Here is a 21,093-nt window from a genome sequence, read left to right as displayed (position 1 = left end):
AGTCAAATAAGTTTTTTTTATTAGTATTTGAAAGCTACCCACCAAGAAATGCCACCTCAAAAGCTTCTGCAGTCCTTTCGTAAGGGTTCGGAGGAGTAAGCTTGTTGGTCATGTACATCGTTTGAGCATCATGTCATCTACTTGGTAATTACAGAAAATGTCTGCAAAGGCTTTAAACTGGATTTATGCTCGTGCGTGATTGGAAAGCTAAACGTCACCCGTGAGAGTGGGAAGAGTTCACGTTGCAGCATTATACTTAAATTGTAAAAAAAAAAGTAAAATAAAAAGCGTGTTTAATGTAAATTTACTTTGAGGTTCAGCTCCATTTTGGTCTTCAGAAGGTCATTTCCAAAGTGGGTGTTTGTGAAGCCGCAATGTTATGTATATGAATCTTACATGCTACACAGAGAGGGCATGAAGTACTTAATCTTAATTCTAGGTTATTACAGTCTGTAACTAATGGTCTCCACATGTTGTTCCATGCTTAGCATATTGCAAAGACATTCGACGCTGCTCCTCTGTTCTCTTGTTACCCAACAATATAATATTCAAAGACCGTAAGTCTTATTGCATGCAAACTTTAGGTCTTGAAGCTCATTAATGCTTCAGAGATTATTATACATGTTGTTATTCAGAGAAAGCAGCACATGAGGATTGATCGGTTTTCTTGTTGTTGTTTTTAAGGCAAGACTGTAAAAAGGTTTTTGCCACTTTGCAGATTTCTTTTGTTTTATGTTTTTATTTTCTTAAATTTGTGTATTTTTAAGGCAAAAAAAAAAGCAATATTTGGCTCCTAGGCTCTATACCGAAAAGCAATTATCCAAGCAACCGGGCTTCATTGCCACCAGAACCCAGAAACTTGAGTAGAAACTGTCTCACAACATGTTCAAGTTGGTTTGGAAAACGTTTTTTTCTTTAAAAAAAAAAAAAAAAAAAAAAAATCATCTTGAAGCTTGTTATTTTATTTAGTCAGGCTATGTTTGTTGGATGTAAATATTTTCTTGCTTTGAAGCGTCCAAGTTTGACGGCACAATAGAAAAGGTGAAAAAGCTCTAAGCTGGTCTGTTTAAATGCATTTAACAGAGAAGCAGCATAATGCTGCTGATGATGATAATGTGGACTGCTGTTATTCAAGTTTAAGTTAAGTAATCATTGAGGTGGCTATATTTGAAATGAGCGAAAAGTATCTCTTGTGTTAGACGGAGACAAATGGAGCCAAAGCACGCACATTCTCCTACCCGTAAAACATGTTGACAGCTAAACTCGGTCTGCTTTGCCCATCCTGCCATTCCATCACCACATCAAAGGAAAAAGGAGCCTCTTTGCTTTAGTCGTGGGAAAACCGTCTGAAAATAGTCCTGTCCCACAGCTGTGTATAATCTGCTGCGTGTTGCTGATGCACGATGAAACATCAAACAATTCTGGTCTCATGGAGCAAGTAAACTACTGCCAAATTACCCCCAAAACAACAAAGGTCTTGTTGTTACAAGCGGTGCGTAATTGTGGTCTGCGTTTTTGGTTACTTGCATTTTATTTAGCATTTAGAATAAATCAAGATGATTTGTAAAAATAGTTTCAAAATTGTATAACCTAAATACGCAAATGCTACTCTTGTCTTCTAAAACACCTCAGAAATCAGAGAGGTACATAACTGGTAAATAAAGAAATAAATATTTCCCTCTGATCAACAGTTGATCCTTTCTTCTCTCTGTGAGCAGTTTATGGTTTCGATGATCACTGATAAGGCTGCTGACAATTACGACTGCAGAGTGAGAGTGTTGGGAGATGATTAATGGGACAGTTTCGCCCAGTTATGTCACTTTGTCATAGTTTACATTCTCCAAGCACTTCCTTAAAAAGCCACTTTAGAATCCAAACCATCTGGAGGAGGAGTGCAAAACATCCGACTAGAGAGAAACACTCTTACATTAATATTTATTTAAAGGAGACTGCTGGGACTTGATGTTTAAATAACCTCACACTTTATATTTTTTGGATATGTATTAATTTCCCTAGTTAAAATTAATTTGTTAGCGTACGCATGCCATAGAAAGTCCTGTATTGCATACACTGTGGCTTTAAACATGCACAATACTGAACATTTTTGAGTTGTAACAATGTTATAGCCTACAGTAATTTTTTTTCGTTTGTTTCACTAACTTGCAAATAAACGTCCAACTAAAATGCATATGAAAATCTGAGAGATTCCAGAGCAGCTCGGTCAGTTTGACGAATGTTTCTGAGTCAAAGTAGGGGTAAACATGTTTTCATCAGAGAGGAAATGAACTGAGGAAGTCCACTGCTTGTCCTGCCGTAATACCATTATTCCATGAAGCGAGTAAATTATAGCAAATTACATGTTGAGTCTGAACAAGCAGAAGTGGTCGAAATCCCAACAAAATGTGCCGGAATGATAATATCTGCAGCTCTACGTACTTGCTGTAGTGTGAAATGACATTTGGCATTGCTGCTCTGTGTATGGAAATTATAACCAGGAAGGATAATGCAGTGTTTAATTTGGCTGTTTGACCACTGGAACAAGCCTGTTTGTTCAGAGAGAGGTCCAACCCACAGCATTACTACCAGTACCCTGAACAATTTGTTAGTACAAACTTATGACCTTTTAACAATATGATTATAAAAACCTCCTGCATTTAGCCTTTTTTACAGATACATCCACAAAAACTTAATAACCAAAGGGCACCTAATATCTGTGGGCACTGTGCATTAACAAATGCTATTTCATCATCTGTTCAGAAATGGAGACATCACAGGTAAAAACTTTGTTGTGAATTAGTAGAAAATTAAATTCTACTCACTTTATCCCAAAATGCCTGGAGTATTCAAAAGTGGAAATTAATAAATAACCCTGGCAGACCTGAAAGGGCAAAATGCATTGAAAATGAAAGTAAGTGCTTCCTGTTTAGACGCGTATTAGATGGGTTTTTTTTTTTACGTCATCATTACATGAGACAAAAGTGAGTCAGCAGGTTTGGCATGCAAAAACTGCACGGAATACAAAAATCTTTTTTTTTTTTTTTTACAAATGGAAACAATATAACTGAAACACTTTCAGAGATAAATACGGTATTTGAACTTCAGCTCACTGATTTAAAAAAAACAAAACATTTTGCTGTTTTTAAAAATAAAATTTCTGTAAAAACATACATCAGAACTTTTTTCCAAAACAACTTTAAAGAGCTTTTGGTGAACCTCTTGTACATGTTCTCCTAGTTTTTGTGTACACGTTGTGTTCATTTAGCAGAACTGACTGACTTCTTGAGGTTTCAAACGTCCATTTCATTCTGGTTGTTGCAATGAGCAGCAGTTTCCAGTTTATGGGCACGTTTTATTCTAATATCAAGGAAATCTTGTTGTTTAGCCACTAGTCAGTCACCACATGGCTGTGGGAAGCGGGGTTAGGAAAGTATGATAATTGTTTATTTATTGTCTTTGAAACACGCAGCAGAGTGCAGTGAAACACTGTCCGTCAGGCAGTGGCTGGTTTCTTCTTGATCCAAAACCTCAAAGATGATGGATTAGAAAGAGTGAGCCTCACGGTTGAACCGCATGCATTTATCTCCTGTACATATCATTTTCATTATTGTTTTTGAATGCTTCAGATTCTTCCAGCTAAAAATAAATCACAGATAGTCGGTGGAAACAACATAATTCAACAATTCTGTCTTCTTTTTTTTTTTTTCCTGACATTTTTAAACCTGTTTTACTTAATCTCAAACCTTCAGCTCCTGAAAAGTTCTGGATTTTATTTGCATGCATTCTCATATACATCACCACATCCAATAAGCTACAGTTTACAGGGTGAAGTAGAGGCCACTATTAAGAGCCCCAAAGACTCCAGACCGCCTTAGTCAGATGTATACTGGCAGCTGAAAGTAAAGCAAAGAGGAAAAATAAAAAATAAAAATGGGGGCTTCAGGCATTATTTGAACAAATATGAGACTCTGCAGCTAAAGACAAAAGTACATGACAGGAGTTATCGTGCTCTCATGCAAAATGAGGAACAAGGAAAAGGCAGACGGTGAACTACTACTGTCAGGATAGTGCCTAGGACTGCTGATGCGAAAGGTGCAGTGCTTCTGTTTGATATGTTTACACAATCGCTAAACATGCAGACAGGATGAAAACTGTGTTTGTGATGTATCCAGGCAACCGACAGCAACAGAAAGCAGCGCTGCTGCATACTGCTCAGTGTTTACTGTGATGTGGCCTGGCATGTTTCTATCATCGCTGGCATGCTGACAGTTGATTGGAGGTTTTTAGCACTACTTTAAAACATTTAGACAGTGAGCTCGACTGATGATGGCTCAAAATAGAATGTAAAAAAATTAACAAAACTGTTAAACATATGTTAAGCAAATTGCTAATTGCAATTATTTAAAATATTAGACAAGTTTTCGTCTTACCGATAAAAGTTATGCTGAATACTAAAAGTTAATTTATTTTGTCATGTTATTTAGTTCGATGGAAAATAAGTTTTGTGTACATTCCCTTCAATGTTTTAACTGATAAAATTAGAGTAAAATCTTCATTCAATTCTAGTTTTAACAGATTTACCTTAAGTACATTTTTGAAAAGGTTATTTTTTAAAGCCTAATTATACCTTGATGCTAGTTACCGTGCCATGCTTTATTTTTTTTACATTTTTTGTAGAGAGTTTTTCACTCTAACAAAGAATGTAGAAGAGACCTTGTGCATGAATTGGATGCAATAAATAAATGTATATTTATTGGAAAGCCAGATTTTGAGGCAAAGCAAGTTCATTTGTGAGGCATGTTTTATTAACAGGGTGCTGAAGTTGCCTTACATTATTTAGAAAGAACAAGCAAGCAACAAATTTCACATTTTCTCAAAAACAACATTGTAATGAAAACTAGAATTTGTGTTCCAGTTGTCTTTAATCAGAGACCTCTCTAAACAAATGGGGTTCAGACTTGTTTTAAAGGAACTGTGTTTCAGCTGTCTTGCAGTTTTCTGGAAGGTTGTTCCTGATTAGTGGACCACACAAACTGTGTGCTGCTTTTTTTTGTTTGGATCTGGTTGTGGGGATGCAGGGAAGACTTTTATCAGAAGACACAAGTCTTTTGGAAGGTTGATACAACTACAGCACATTTTTTAATGCATTTGGATGCAAAGCCATTGAGTGATTATAAACTAATATGCTTTTTTAAAGTTGATTCTCCGAGCTACAGGAAGCTAGTAAGGACTTTAGAACTGGGGTGATGTATTTTATTTTCCTAGTTTTCGTGATAACGTTAGCAGCAGCTGCTGACATTGTTGCAGTAATCAATGCGACTAGATATAAACACATGGGTGAGATCCTCTATAATACTGGGATATTAATTCTTTTAACTACTTTTTTTTTCATTTTTTTTTTTCAAAAGCAACATTCTTGGTCCACAGTGGTTTGGAATACATAACGATTGATTGGATTCTTCTGTCAGACATGTTTTCCTGCATATTTCATAACCCTGTCAAGCTCCAAGTCTCAATCTGCTCCAGTTTAAATATAGTAAACAAAACTGTAACCAGAGATCATGGCACAAGACGGAGACAGATGCCTGGAGTCACAGGATCATCGCGGGTCATTTAATTACGTTTATGGGGCTGTTTCACTCATGTTTGCTACTAAAATTCCTCAAAATTAAAGGAAAACGAGAGGCTCCTCGTATATGCGCATTTTTACTTTTGTAAAAAAAAAAGAAATGCAAGTTGTTGATCCACAAGCCTGTACTGAGAAAGTTGTCAATTAGACACTCCATCATTCAGTCGACTGCCATATGCCAGACTGTTTCTCTTGGCCCTCAAAGAGACACAGGCAGGATGGAAATGCGTCGTTGTGCTCTGCCCTCAGGCTTTACTGGTCTTGTTAACCTCCTTATTCTTGGAAGCTGCAGCTGTGCGTCAGGGTGTGTACTCAAAGAAACATGCATTGATGAACATCATGAGATGCATCATCTTTTTTTTTTTTCTCTCTCACATTTACCTATACCAGACAAATATTTATTAGCTTTTCCTGTAAAAGAATTTCGAAAATGCAAAGCATTCTTTCAGATTGAGACTTGTTCTCTGACTAAACAATTTCTACACCGGGGGCCAGGTTACTCAACTCATTAAACTTATTTTGAAATACCTTAGATGTTAACAGATGAAGGCAACCTTTTTCTTCGGGGAAGCGTGAAGCTAATCTTGATGAATGTAAGCCAAACAAAGCAACATGTTGGTTTTATATGACAGACCAACTCAAAATGGCACAAAATGTAATTGAAGGATAAGAATCCATCCATCCATCCATCCATTTTCTTCCGCTTATCCGGGGTCGGGTCGCGGGGGCAGCAGCTTCAGAAGGGAGGCCCAGACTTCCCTCTCCCCAGCCACTTCTTCCAGCTCCTCCGGGGGAATCCCAAGGCGTTCCCAGGCCAGCTGAGAGACATAATCCCTCCAGCGTGTCCTGGGTCTTCCCCGAGGCCTCCTCCCGGTGGGACGTGCCCAGAACACCTGACCAGGGAGGCGTCCAGGAGGCATCCTGACCAGATGCCCGAGCCACCTCAACTGGCTCCTCTCGACGTGGAGGAGCAGCGGCTCTACTCTGAGTCCCTCCCGGATGACCGAGCTTCTCACCCTATCTCTAAGGGAGAGCCCAGCCACCCTGCGGAGGAAACCCATTTCGGCCGCCTGTACCCGTGATCTCGTTCTTTCGGTCATGACCCAAAGCTCATGACCATAGATGAGGGTGGGAACGTAGATTGACTGGTAAATCGAGAGCTTCGCTTTTTGGCTCAGCTCTCTCTTCACCACGACGGACCGGTACAGCGCCCGCTTCACGGTGGACGCTGCCCCAATCCGCCTGTCAATCTCCCGCTCCCTTCTTCCCTCATTCGTGAACAAGATCCCCAGATACTTAAACTCCTCCACTTGAAGCAGGACGACCCCCCTTACCCAGAGAAGGCACTCTACCTTTTTTCGGCTCAAGACCATGGCCTCGGATTTGGAGGCACTGAGCCTCATCCCGGCCGCTTCACTCTCAGCTGCAAACCGCTCCAGTGAGAGCTGCAGATTACGTTCCGATGAAGCCAAAAGGACCACATCATCCGCAAAAAGCAGAGATGCGATCCTACGGCCACCAAAACGGATCCCCTCAACATCTCGGCTGCGCCTAGAAATTCTGTCCATAAAAGTAATGAACAGAATCAGTAATGAATCGGTGACAAAGGGCAGCCTTGGCGGAGTCCAACTCTCACCGGAAAGGAGCCCGACTTACTGCTGGCAATGCGGACCAGACTCTGACACCGGTCATTCACGGGTCGGATTCAGGAAGAGCAGTATGGTTTTCGTCCTGGTCGTGGAAGGAGAAGAATATAGGCTGTAATATATATTTATATATTAGTTCATTTGAGACCAAAATTGAACTTTTTACCCTAACTTGGCTAAACAGTGTGTGGCAGAATAACACTGCACATCAACCTGGAAACAATATGTCCTCTGTGATTTCTTAGAATGGCCCAGTCAAAGCCTTAGTCTAAGGGGAAATTTATCCCAAGACTTTAACACTGATGGTGACAGATGCTCACCGTCCAGTCTCTCACAGCTTGATCTGCACTGCATGAAATTACATTTTAGTCGCTTAATTCTCCAGTGATGGTAGAGACATTTACTCAAAGCTGCTAAAGTTTTATATTCAGTGAAAGTTGGTGCAAAAAACGTATGTACTCGGAGAGGATGCTTCGAAATGAGCAACTCCATTAGGTATTGTGAAGGATAATGTATTAACTGAAGTCTGAAAGCGAATTGCTGATCTACGTGGTTGCCGTTTAAAAATAAATGCTCGACTTGACATGCTCTTTAGATGTCTACTTTTAGACGCATTAACCAATATTTATGCTGCGTAAAGTCACATGAACACATGTTTGAGTGTCCTTAGTGTTGTCTTTCTGACAGCACTACAAGAGCAGGTTTGATTACACAAAGTGCAGGACTCCCACAGGTCTGAATTAAACAGATGTTCAGGGGACCACCCTGTCGAGTGTTTGTTCAGTTTGCTCTGGGAATAGACAGACTCTGAGAGAATCCGCCCAGCTGCCCCATTCTGGGACCCTGATAGCAGATACATAGTGCCTTATTATTATAGACTGGGTTCTGTTCAAAACAGTCTGTGCTGTTTGATCTTTAGACCTCTGACTGTTTTCCCTGGCGACTCAATGTGTTGCTCCATAAGCAATTACAATAATACATCGGTGCAGCTCATTGGAAAATAAGCAGGCTGGATATTAACCGTTAAGTGGAAAATTGCAAGTGGAAGCACGGCCGCAGATGACGTTTGATTCTGCAGGGTGGGGCTGTTTAACAACCTGGTACCAGGCTCTGTTAATGCGCACCAGCTCAGTCGGAAAGGAAATGTGTGAGTTTGTTGTCTGTTGTCCCAATAGACAGGAAGGGAGGCAGGAGACGTACCACAGTTCCTGGTCCAGGACCAGCCTCTCTACCTCATGTCTGTTTTTTCGCTTTTGTTCCCTTTTGTTTTTTTTGTTTTTTTTTCTTTACATAGGGGAAAATGGGCTACATTATCAGGAGTTCAGACCAAATATTGTAAAATGTTATTACAACCTGTCATCATTCAAAGTAACCAACTTTTTAAGTGTATTAAACCACTGATTCTGACTTATTTTTTAACATAAAACAGAATGTGTTGTACATTAACAGGAAAAAGTCCAAAACATTGATAGAATAGTAACACTGCACACTCATCAAAAATAAATCAAAAGTGGGTTGAAAGGTTTGTTGGATGTTTTTCAGTTTCCAGAACATCTCCAGAGTGAGATAAGAAGGAAGAAGAGACGAGCAGACCACCCTAAACCTCCTTCACGGTTTTAAAATGTAGCAGCTGCTTCAGCTGTTGTGCAAATCAAATGCGTACTGGACCTTTTAATGATCACAGGATCTAGTACAAGAAACAAAGTATAATGTTTTATGTATGTTTGCTTGAATTTGTGCCTATTTGACTGTTTTTGTTTTCTCTGCAAACCAGTCTTTAAAATAAGTCGGGCAAAGTAAAAAAAAAAGACAACCAAACTTTAATGCTTTTCCAAACACTTGAGATTTAACAAACTGTACGTGTTTCATGTGGAGTAACTAATATTTTCTTTTGTCTTTTCAGAGCCTCCGCTGTCTCGAAAGAGGAATCGCACAAGGTAAGGAAACATTCATTTAGCTCTGCATCAGAGTTGAATAACACATATTATGAAACCCTTCTGAGATTATGTGGCAAAAAATTAGATGGCTTTGCATGTATGCATTGCCTTGCAAAAGTATTCACACCCTTTGAAAAAATCTTTTTTGTCACTTTACAACTACAGATACCAATGTAAATAATTAGAATAGATGTGATTGACTAAGACAAATTATTCCATAATTGTAAAGTACAAAGACATTTATAAATGGTTTTCAAAATATTTACACCCAAAAAAACCTGAAAAGTGTGAAGATCATCCATCCATCCATCCATTTTCTTACACCTTTGTCCCTTAGTGGGGTCGGGAGGGGTGCTGGCGCCCCCTTTTCTTTTTACAAAATAACTCGAGCTCAGTCAGACTGGATGAAGAGCCTTTGTGGACATCAGTTTTCAAGTCTTACTATTAATTCTTAATTGGGTCCACCCTTGTGGTATTGCCCTGCTGTAGCTTTATTTGACTAGCTTCCTAGTCCCTGCTTAAGTAAAACACCCCCAGAGCATAATGATACCATCCATTACGATTTCTCATCAGGTGTGCGATTAAAGCGGGCTGAATGTATGCCACACTTTTCAGATTGGATGCAATTCACATCAGAGTTTTGTGAGACATTCCAATTAAAAAAAAACATCAATTTGTGGTTATAACGTGGCAAAACTTGTAAAAAGAGGTATGAATAATTTTGCAGGGTGACTTAGCTGGGTGACTTGACTTAGCTTGTATGGCAGAAATGTAACTTGATTCGTCCACCAGCGTGAGAACACAGTTCATTTTTATTATATTTGTGCTGTGAGTTCTGGCTTCAGTGCATGGGATTTTTGTGGATTTGCTTTTTGTGCATGTCTGTCTTCACCTTCATCCAGGAAGAGCCTCAGGAAATCATTAAGCCTGTGCCGATCACTCACCCCGCGCCGAGCACCACATACACCAAACCACCAAGCCAGCCCACTCCTTTGTACAACAAGACAGCTCGGCCTTTTGGGGGCAGCGGCAGTGGGGTTGCTGCGTCTTCCTCCCCGACTGCTCCGAAAGTTGCCTCTATTCCTTCCGAATCATCAGCTTTCACCCCAGCCGCTCCCTCTCAGCCTCCACAGCCTCCCTTTGCATTGAAGTCGAGCCTCCCCGCTTCAGATTCGGCCGTAGTAAACTCTGCCCCCAAAATCGGCCCCGGCCGTTCTGCCTTCACCTCCCCCTCTGCCTCATCCACTTCATCTAACTCATCTTCACCCAGAGTGACGGCCCCCCCTTCCCATCCTAATGTCCCACAGCCCTCTGTCTATAACACACCTATCAACCTGTACTCCAACGCCAATGCTTGTGAAGTTGCTGTTGGACAAAGGCGAGGCCTTTTGGAGAGCCAGGGTCTCTCAGAGCATGTAAATGGGTAGGTTCAAGGTTTTCATGTTCTATTTCTGTTTCACATCTTTCTTAAAAAAATACATAAATAAGTGATCAATTTCCAGCTACTGTTTGCATTAGTCAGCAGGCCTGGTCTTTTTGTAGCTCAAGACGTAATGTTATTGGACATTTTTGTGGTTTCTTCGACTGAAAAATTCATTAAAGCCAATATAACTCTTTCTGATCTCCAACATATGAAACTCTGTACTCCTTACACTTCACCTCAAAATATTTATCCAATTTAAAAAGTAAACAGTGAAACCACACATCATAATTTGTATGCACTTGATTACAAGAAAAAAAAAAAGTTTTTAAATAGACTTGGCATAGGTTTAAGTCACACTCTTTGTATCTGTTTTTAATCATCTCAATCCCAGCAAGAGACAGTGGCTTGTTTCAGTTCTACCGTTGTTGGAGGAAGTTTTCTGAGTGGATTGTGAACCGTTTGGTAGCATAGTTTCCATTATTATGTCACAGTCGGATGAAACGGGAAGATATGTCCTATTTGCTTTACTACTTCCTCTCATGCTTATGTAGATTCTCGGTCATCCAGGACATGAAAGTCATAGGTGCTAGATTTACCTTCTATTGAAGCACTTCATCCTATTTTCTCACAGTTTCCCACCCCTCTTTGTACAAGATTTAATGGAGCCAACAGTAGAAAGCAAAGGGTCAATGTTGTGATATTTAGCAAAATTAAGTTTTGGATGTAAACCACACAGCGACAGCATTACTATGGGCACACTTGAACCAAAAAAGGGAACTGGCAACAACATTGAGGGCATTTTCTATTGTGTTTGGAGCAAAGAATCTGATTGTGGTGTAATAAAACAGAAGATCTATTATTTACTTTCATATTTAATTGCCAACTGTTTTTTTTATTTTTATATTGTTAACCAGGCATTAGATATTTATGTTATAACATTGACTAAAATATTAAAGTTTCACTATATCAAGGCTTCAGTCATCTTAAACAGGAGTGTATGTGGTTTATTTGACTTTGCTCTTGAAGTTTCCACACCATGACTGTTTCTAATCTCTGAAAATATTTCTAAAGGCACAAATTTATCTTTGTCATATTTCAGCAACCAGACAGGCAGTGTCCTCAAAGTGATGGCAGAACTTCACAGTTGGATATCAAATCGATGCATAATGTCAACACCAACAGTTTAGCAAAGCTTAGGAGGACTGGACCTCATCTGGAACCTTTTGGCTCACTAACTTTCACTTCACTGCGCTAAAGCGATTTAAAATGTACAAATGTTAAAAATGAAAGACCAAACTAAAACAGTTTCAAACTCTGAGTCTAATAAAATCTAGTTTTACTTTTGCTTAAAACAGCTAGATGTAGAGTCTGGTTTTTGTGTTTGTCCTAACCTGCATGCTTTCTTTTTCTGATTTGTTTTTCTTGATGTACATTCTCTCAGAATGTTCCTCTTCCTTCTTGGCTTTAATTCTTTTCCATGCACTATTTTTTTTCCCCCCACAGGATGAGGATGAGACAAACACCAAGTTAGTGCTATGATTGATAATGTGGTTGTTGCAGTAGCTTGTGATTACAGCCTCCACATCTTTATGGGTTATGATTATATTAAAGCATGCTTACACTTCAAAAACCTCATCGGCTAACATGAGGACCTCGCTTTAAAGTAAAAACAACCCAGTAAATATTCCTCATCTAAAACCTCCCTGGACACCAATTGGTGGAACAGCCTTAGATCTTTATTTATGCACTTAAGAGCATCTGTGTTTGGCATCTGCTTCTGCACCTGATTGGCTTAGCTGTAACCACTATCAGTTTATTGAAGGCTGGTGTTGCATCTGTATGTTTGCATTAGAGTAAGGATAATGTAACATGTCTTTTTGATTGCATTCGTGTTTTGCTTAAACACAAGCAGAGGAAAATGGTGCACATGTTTGATTTTTTGATGTTCACAGTTCGAAAGGGCCTCTGGATAATATACAGTGCATGTAAACAAACATTCAAATAAAGAGCACAGCATTATTGTATAAAAGTAAAAGAACATATTTAAAATTGAAGGCCATTACTCCCACCTGGTGGTGCAGCACTGACTCACATTTACTGCTTGTTAGATTTTCCCTTTCAGTTTTCACTAGCTCTCGGCTTTGCTAAAGATTGTTGTTGTTTTTTTGGAGATTCACTTTCTGAAATTTTATCAAGATAACATTTAGTTTCTTTCTAATAATATCCCTAATTTCCAATTCTTTCTTCACTTTTTTCTGTCTGTAAATGTTGGATTCTATCTGTTTTTTTTCTCTCCTCAATCGTCTTTTCACTCTTCACCTGCAGAACTCCACCTGCAACCACACCTAGGAGGTAACTGGTCTGATTGCTGCCAGGCTATGTTGTTTCCATATATATAGTATAAATATAATTTGTCAAACGGAAACAATGAAGTGTTAGTAGTATTGAACTCAACAGAAAATAAAAGACATCTCTGCTTATGCATCAAACCATAAACTTACTGGTTTTTATTTCTTTTGGTATTGAAGTCTAAAAACTACCTAACGACGCATGCTGTATTTGATGAACAGGAAACAAAGTTGGATTCATCTGGGGACAGTTTAAATGGCACATATCTATTTATTTAAAAATTTAATTTGTATGCTTTTCTATTTATTTAATGAACAAACTGGTCTATTTTAGAGCATATTCAAAAACTACACAACTGTGACCCAAACCCAGTTAACACAAAACGCAATTAATACTATGCCACTCTCAGGACTTAAAGTAGAGAGCAATATTCTCTCTGAATCTGCTCCCAATGTTCTCTTGCAGCAGTTCACATTTCCTTGTATTTTTGTAATTTTTTTGTAGCAAAAATTGATCTGAAAAGTATAAATTCCAGTAATGCAGTATTTTTTTTTGCTTACAAACTGAGCAAGTAATTAGACACCAAGAATTAAGACTTTATACCTTCAGCCTGTTCCTTTTACAATGACCATGTTATTTATGTCCTGCATCTTTCTAATGTGTCCCAGGTCCAACAAAGCCGAATCAAAGGACTGAATTATCACCGCATACTCTCAAGTTTTATAGAGTCATGATAACAACTTGGTATTGTGATTTTTGAGATGCAGAGACGCATCTAAAAGATGCAGTATGCCAGCCCTCGAATCTGGAGTTTGGAACCTGTAATCTAGATGATAGCCTTTCAAATCAAAATTACAAGTTACTTATTTTATGTCCTGTTTTGCTGCACAGGAAAGCTGGTGTGGATCTTGAAAAGAGCGTGTCCCCTCTGAGTGACGCCAGCAAAAAGCGTCTTATTGAAGACACGGAGGACTGGCACCCACGGACTGGTACCTCCCAGTCTCGCTCCTTCCGGATCCTCGCACAAATGACTGGCACTGAGAACGGTGAGCACTGACCTCAGCTCAAAGAAGTAAAGAGACATTTTCAAATGGGTATTTGTAAGACAACCTTATTGCAAGACTGTGGGATAGTTTCAAAAAAATTCTGAAATAACTTCTAGCTCAGTGTTTCTCAACCTTTTTCGGACCAGCGCCCCCCTAGCCTTTCTCCAGGTCCCTCACTGCCCCCCACCAAAGAATTTGTAGATTACTTTGCACTGACAATTATTTTATTATTAATGTTACTATCATTATTGTAAATGTTTTGAATCGACCCACCGATTATGTTTTCCCGTACACTTCAGCCCCTTACGCTCCTTCACCTCGCGCACATAACTGGGTAAATGTAGCGAGTTTTGCCCTAAACGTATCGGCGTCTGGAAAAGGGGGGTTGGGGGGGAGACGAGCTATGTTTCTACGCTCCTTCGTGGGGGGGCGCCGATTTATGTTTTCGCATCCACCTGAATAATATGTAGTTGCGCCCCTGCCCATGGCACTTCAACAATATTATTTTACCTTTTATCTGGAAATAGTGTCTCTTTATTCTTGCCATACAGTGCTCTGTATTAATTATTGCTCGAAAAGTCTTGCCATACCAGTTTATTCCTCCGTATTTACTTTAGTTTCTTAGTTTATTCTTGCATTTTGTTCTTCATTCATTTCCATTTAGTTTCATTTGATTAGTATTATCCTCTCTCGGTTTATTGCTATGTCCACTTTAGTTTCTTTCCTGTTGCTACATTTATATGATCGTTTATTGACCATCAGTAATTTTCACTCATCACCTGCTGCGCCTCCTAATCGTCATGATGTGATTCACATCATGTGTTGATTTTTCACTGTTCAGCGTCGGGTTCTCTGTTTTTATGCCATAATTCACATCTAGTTTGTCGCTCCGTTTCAGAATTTGTTTCAGAATTTTGCGCAATGTGCGCAGCGGTTTTTTTTTTTAACTCCCTAAGGTGCAGGGTGGTCGGGAAACGTCTCGATGGGGAAAAGGCAGACTGACATAAACCTTTTAAAACAACGGAAACAATTTCAGTATTCTGATTATTGAAATTTAAAAGTGCTGTGGTACCGTTGTTCCATCACCCCCGTTTCATGTCGGACCACTTGCAGCACCGCTGTTAACGCTATAAAATGAACGCTCTCTATCAAGGTATCACCATGGACGGATTTCTTGATTTCTTTATTTAAATGGGTTCATTTTTCAGAGGGATACAAAGTGAGGGCATCATGATTTTAGTAATTACATGTTTATAAGAGCGATTTTCTGTTGTCCTTCAATGGAAGCGGGCAGCTTTCAAATGGAAATAAAACACTTTTTAATATAAATTGCTGCTTTGACATGATCACAGAACTGCCAAAACCAGACAAAGTGAATCACAGCGGCGTAATCAGCCGGTGTAACGCTGAACTGATGCGGAGCGGAGCTGCGCCATGAAGCTACAAACACTGAATAGAAGAAGAGCTGCCATCGATACAGTTGTAGCCAAGCATGATTTAATGTTACACAATACAGTTTTACCAAGTTGCTCAAAGTCTAAACTGGTATTGTTGTGGATTTAAGGTGTAAAGTTTACCTTCGACTAAACGCCCCCCTAAAGCATCCCAGTGCCCCCCTTTTGTAAAACTGTCCGCCAGCGCCCCCTGTCGTCCTCTGAATGCCCCCTGGGGGACGATACCGCCCACTGCTACTTTTTCTCTTAGGTTCATTATAACTCCACAGTAAATGCTGATTGCACTCAATGAAAGCTAAGGCGTATTTCTATATAAATGAAGCTATTTGTAGTTTAACTGCGAATGAAATGTGGTTTGTACCATACTGTTATTTTCAAAATGATAGATATCTAAAATCATTAAGTAGACTGGTCACTGTTTTTGGTTATGTGAATTAAAATTATTCTTTTTATTTTTGTTTTAATTCCCTAATGTTCAGCTTTTGGACATGTAAAGTTATGTTCTTGCCAGTAGAGCAGAGTAGAGATGAGGTGCCGATCAGGTTTTTTCTTGCCGATACCGATTCTGATCACCCATGAGGGCCGATCACCGATACCGATCACATAATTATTATTTATTTTTTATCATAAACACTACCGGTTAAATTATGTGGAAAAAGGAACCATAAATTCACCTTAATTTTGACAAAAACTTGTTTTTAATAACTTTTTCCAAGAAGAAAAGAAAAACAGACATTGTGCAAATTGTCATCAGTAATACTATCTTCAACAGACTGAAAACATATGAATGCTCTGAAGAGGCTAAATAATGCAGAGCCAAAATAAAACCTCTCAACATTTCCAAAGAAATTCAAGTATAAAATGTAACATTCAAAGGCAAATACAGGATCCATTACAATAAAGACCCGCCTTAAGCCACCTGAGTTACTGAATGAAACCTTCCTGATAGCATGGCGGCTAGCTGATTACTGCTAGTTCTGATTGGCTGTTTCTGACTGAGTGGAGTAATTATGCAGAGCAGGGAGGAGGCAGAGATTATCTATCTCATGTTAGGACAGCATAAGTTTTAATACGTATGTAAAATGTATTTTTTAGGTTAGATGCTGCAGCTTTAAGCAGAGGTTCGTGTGAGAGTCACTACCAGGTGGAGCAGAAACGGCTCCGTCTGCTCCACCTGGCTACAGGAACCGCTGCTACCTATAGCGTAGCAGCGGTTCAACAGCGAGAGCAGAACCAGCGTCTTACATCGCAGCTTGAAGACTTAAATAATTTTGCGGGCTATTTGTTTAGCTTTCCAACAGTCATGCTAATCCGGGTGAGTGTTTGTAGCTGTGCGCTGCTTTACCTGCTATCTGATCCTCCGTATGTCTTTTTTTTACTGCAGTGAGCCTCGATGTAGCCAAACTCCGTCAAGTATGGCATTGTTTTTATGCCATATTAGTTTTGTCTGTTGATGCATTTTGACCTGCTTCACCCCATATGCTTCAAATTTCCTCCGCAACACACAAACGTCCTTAATCACTCAGTGCGTTATAGTTCCACATCGCTTAGGATTTGTTGCTGCGCGTTTGCGCAGTGTGAAGGAAAGAGGAGACCAGCTGCACAGGCTGCGAAATGAGATGCAAGTGATCGGTTTGTGTGATCGGCAACAAAAGACCGTGATCGGCGATCACTGATCATACACTTTTTCACGGAAATCAGCCAATTATGATTGGTGGCCGATCGATCGGCACACCTCTACTGATGAGAATAAACAGCTTGCAATGGGAGTTTTAGAAACTTATAGCAGTTCTTTAAAATGGCAACAAATTCTCTGTAGTAGATCTTTATCAAAAACGATAAGATGTCTTTTTCAAAAGATCACTTGCAGCTCTAAATGAGTTTTATTTAACTGGACTGAGGGCAAAAGAAAAGTCTCTTTAAGTTGAAAAGTTTGCAGACCCCTGGTCTAGACCAAAGAGTTTAATATTATGGTGTGGCTAACCCAATCCCAATCCCTAATCTAACAGAAACCTTGTGTGGAGACTTGAACCATAATGTTTGAGGTAAAACCAATTGTGGGTTGGACTGTTTACCGTGCATGAAGTTGGTTCACTACATGTAACACTAATGTAAAGCAGTTCTCTGCAGACCTCAGTGACGGCTCTGAGAGAAATGCAGACTGCATAATATTCTCTTTCTCTTGTCATTTCTTAAGTTAATGCGAGATTCCACAGGTTTTTTGGGACACAATATAATCGTTCCAAATACATTTTAATGATTGGCAATAAAAGCTGTTACAAGAACTTACAACTTTGCTCCATTTTTTTAGACATGTTATTTTTTATAGTCCAGTTATATGTACTGCTGTTCTCTTTGTTTATAGAACAAGTTTGAGTGTTTGTAAATGTGTCCAGGAAAAAAAATGTGATGTGCTCTTAGTCTTAGAAATATTAAATGTTTTGATATTGTAGATGCTTGCATAGATTAAAAAATCGATTGCAATACCAATTGCAATGTTTCAAAATGACCAACAAAGCTTAGGCTGTTTTTTTGTTGTTGTTTTTTTTGTTTATGTGCGTTTTTGTATGTACGTATCTTTCATGTAAGCTTGGCGCTAATTTTCCATGTTATGTTAAATTTATTGGTGTTTTTTTTCTTTCCTGTTGTAGAACAATTGCCAGAAAATGGAAAAAAGTAAGTAGTGCTTTTTCTTAAGTCTAATAAATGTGACTCTTACACTTTTACTACTTTTAGTGACAGATTAATGTCATGCAAAACAATGAGATCTATTTTGCAAGAACAATTGTTGAAATTTGATCTAGATTTGTTTCATTTATTATTTGGCTGGTAAATGCTCACAAAAGAAAATTTCCAAGATGTCCTGATCCAGGGTGGTGTTTTATTGTTTAAAAGACTTTTAAACAGAAAACTTTTCAATTAAAGAGTGCAAAGGAAGGTGGTGTTGACCATTTTTGTGGTTCCCATTGTTGTTCACAGTGTAAACGTTTATTAAATCAGGATCTAAGCTCTTCAAGCATTGCCAACCAGTCACTTGATTAGTTTCTTGTATTTCTCCATTAGAGACTATAAAAAGAGAACATTCTCTAAGCCTATTGTTTTTCCTCAATTTACTCCTCCTGTAAAATCTTTGACTTCTGCTCTGCCACCTTAACTGTCCAACTGTTTTTCTGTTTTTTTTTCTTCTTTCTTTATTCTATTCTTTTGTGCAAATCAGAGTGAGCAAGGTGGATCCAGAAGTTGTAGGACACAAGTACAACAAGCTGAGAGATTGGCACCACGGTGTTTCAGCACGAGTGCTAAATGTACAGTAGTACAGTGCTTGTTTTATCTATTGTTTAATTAGATTTTTTTTGTCCAGAACTGACTTCCATAGTCTCTTTTTGTACACAAGTACAAACTGGATGAAACAACAAACCATGATGCTCCCGTTGATGCAAGCTTAAAAAAAATGTCTACATTTAGATAAATAGCAGTAAATTATTTTTGCAGTGTGTATGTTTGCACATTCTGTAAATCTGTGCTTTCATTACTTTCTATTTTATATTTCTGGATGTCTGTCATTTTTTTTTCTTCTAAGCTTTTTCTTTTGCCATCTATTTTCTGAATAAACAACTTCTTTTCTGCTTTCTTCTCATCTCCTTGGCTTTTTTTCCTCCTACTTTAACCTTGTCCAGAGGAATCTATTTAAGTAGAAGCAAAGATCAGTTGATGTGCTTTTATGAAACGTCACTGAACCATATTATCGAGCAGTAATACAAAAAAAACATAATCAAAGTTGAAAGTTGTCAAATGTCATATCACGGAGTTACTCTTTATTTAAATGTATTTTCTACTTTACCTAACCACAATTAGAAATTTGTAAAACGAAAATGAAATGTTGACAAAGCAGGGAATATGCAGAGGGGGATTTGTATTCACAACATATATTAATCTGCATCTCCTTTTGTAAATGAACTTTGGTCATGTGCTTTAGCAGCATGACAACAACATGCCCCCAAAATTTGCATCAGTCTCAATCTGGTTACTATTTTGAGAACGTTATAGGGGATAAGCGTCAATGTATGTAAAAGTAATTTGAATTTTACGTTGAAGACCAGCACAACATAGTGCATAAATAGGAACAAGAAGATAAATTATGTAGTTTACAAAAGCAAATATGAAAGATGTGGTTTTATTTTGAATTCAACAATTTACACAGCCTCATTTTGTAGCATCTGCAGCTGTTTTGCAGATGTTTCTGCCGGCTTTTTTTCCCCTTTTTTTTCCGGCTCCTTCTTCTTGGTAAAGTAGTCAGATTATATGGAGAGTGTCATTCTTCATATTTTGACAAATATTGGATTGGCTTTACATCTGTGCTTTGACTGAGCTGTTGATGTACATGGATATTCTTTCATCTAAAATGATAAATTCCAGCTCCGCCTGTAAATTTGTGGTCATTGTGCATCCAGAAGGTGAACCTCTAGCTCAGTCTCGAGTCTTTTGGAGCCTCTAACAAAATTTTTTGCATTAGGTCTATTTATCTTAACCATAAACTCTGTCCCTGCTGAAGAAAAGTATTCCCACAGCATGATGCTGCCAATACACTGTTTCACAATGGTGATGAACAGCTGCATTTGTTGTCTAAGATTAAATTACACACAGATGGACTCGGTTTACTAATTTACAGAGTCTGTTGGTTGCATTGAGTTTTATTTAGAGGTAAATGGTCCGAGTGTAACTATATACCATACTTCAGATGTTTAAATGGTAAAAATGAGTTAAAATCATGTTTTGTGTACATCACAAAATGTGGAAAAACATTTGCAAGGCTCTGTATCCATGTGCAATATGATGAACATTTTTTTAAAGCATTTTTTCTACATTTGAAGAATCCAGCCAGGTCACAGTAACACGTCTCTATTAAAATGTATTCTTGTTGGCTAATATTGGTATTGCTGGTCTTTATTTTATGAGCAACTTGACCACAAACAGCCACACGTATCCGTTTGCAACTCTCTGTTGTACGCAGTTTTTCAGAAAAAAATACACAAGTATTGAAAATGTGTATGCAGTTGAGTGTTTTTGTGTTGTCAAACTGAGTGTGTCTTCATATAAAGTGTATATCTGTTTTGTAGAGAATCAGCTGACCAAACCGCTCCCAGTGTTCACACATCACCTGCTGCAAAAACATATTCCAATTCTGCAGCAGCACCCAGGAATGGCAGCGTAGTCCCTGGATCTACATTTAAGACTCCTGCTCAGAACAAAGCCTCCTTCCAACCTGGAGGTTCTGCAGGTACAGCAATACGCACACCGTCCTCACCACTCTACTTCTGTATTCACACACAGCAAGATGGATTTTGCTTCTTTCAGCCTGTAGAGGGCAGCCTCATTCTTTTATGCCGCCACTTCTATTTAGCTATAACATTTATAGTGGGTTTAATACCTGACACTAAGCCATTTAAGATTATGGGCTCTATAAAAACTGGAGGTATTCACTTAATGAGCTCAGATTATTGGCTTTTCCCAAGATTCCCTCAGTCAACTAGATTGTTAATGTGAGAATTATGGATTTTATTTTGTGTGAAAGTGGCTCATGAAATGCTGCGATCCCTGCCACGAGACCTGGA

At 38.7% G+C, this 21,093-nt stretch overlaps 1 protein-coding gene across 3 annotated transcripts in view; it reads left to right on the top strand.

The window, feature by feature from the left end:
• The window catches only part of pdlim5b (PDZ and LIM domain 5b), a 41,443-nt gene that overhangs the window by 16,069 nt on the left and 4,281 nt on the right, over nt 1–21,093 (top strand). For 2 of the 3 annotated variants that reach the window (XM_008424248.3, XM_008424247.3), the window contains exons 4-8: nt 9,176–9,209; nt 10,112–10,632; nt 13,873–14,027; nt 18,133–18,157; nt 20,599–20,759. In XM_008424248.3, coding sequence (XP_008422470.1) covers nt 9,176–9,209; nt 10,112–10,632; nt 13,873–14,027; nt 18,133–18,157; nt 20,599–20,759 — 896 coding nt within the window. Of the gene's footprint in view, nt 1–9,175; nt 9,210–10,111; nt 10,633–12,135; nt 12,159–12,957; nt 12,985–13,872; nt 14,028–18,132; nt 18,158–20,598; nt 20,760–21,093 lie in introns of all 3 variants that reach the window. The other variant, XM_017308015.2, reaches the window with a different exon arrangement.

Source organism: Poecilia reticulata, chromosome 12, assembly GCF_904066995.2.
Source record: "Poecilia reticulata chromosome 12, P_reticulata-male-v2, whole genome shotgun sequence".
Classification (NCBI taxonomy): domain Eukaryota; kingdom Metazoa; phylum Chordata; class Actinopteri; order Cyprinodontiformes; family Poeciliidae; genus Poecilia; species Poecilia reticulata.
The sequence above is the reverse complement of the archived record's forward strand: the minus strand, read 5'-3'. Positions and strand labels throughout refer to the sequence as shown.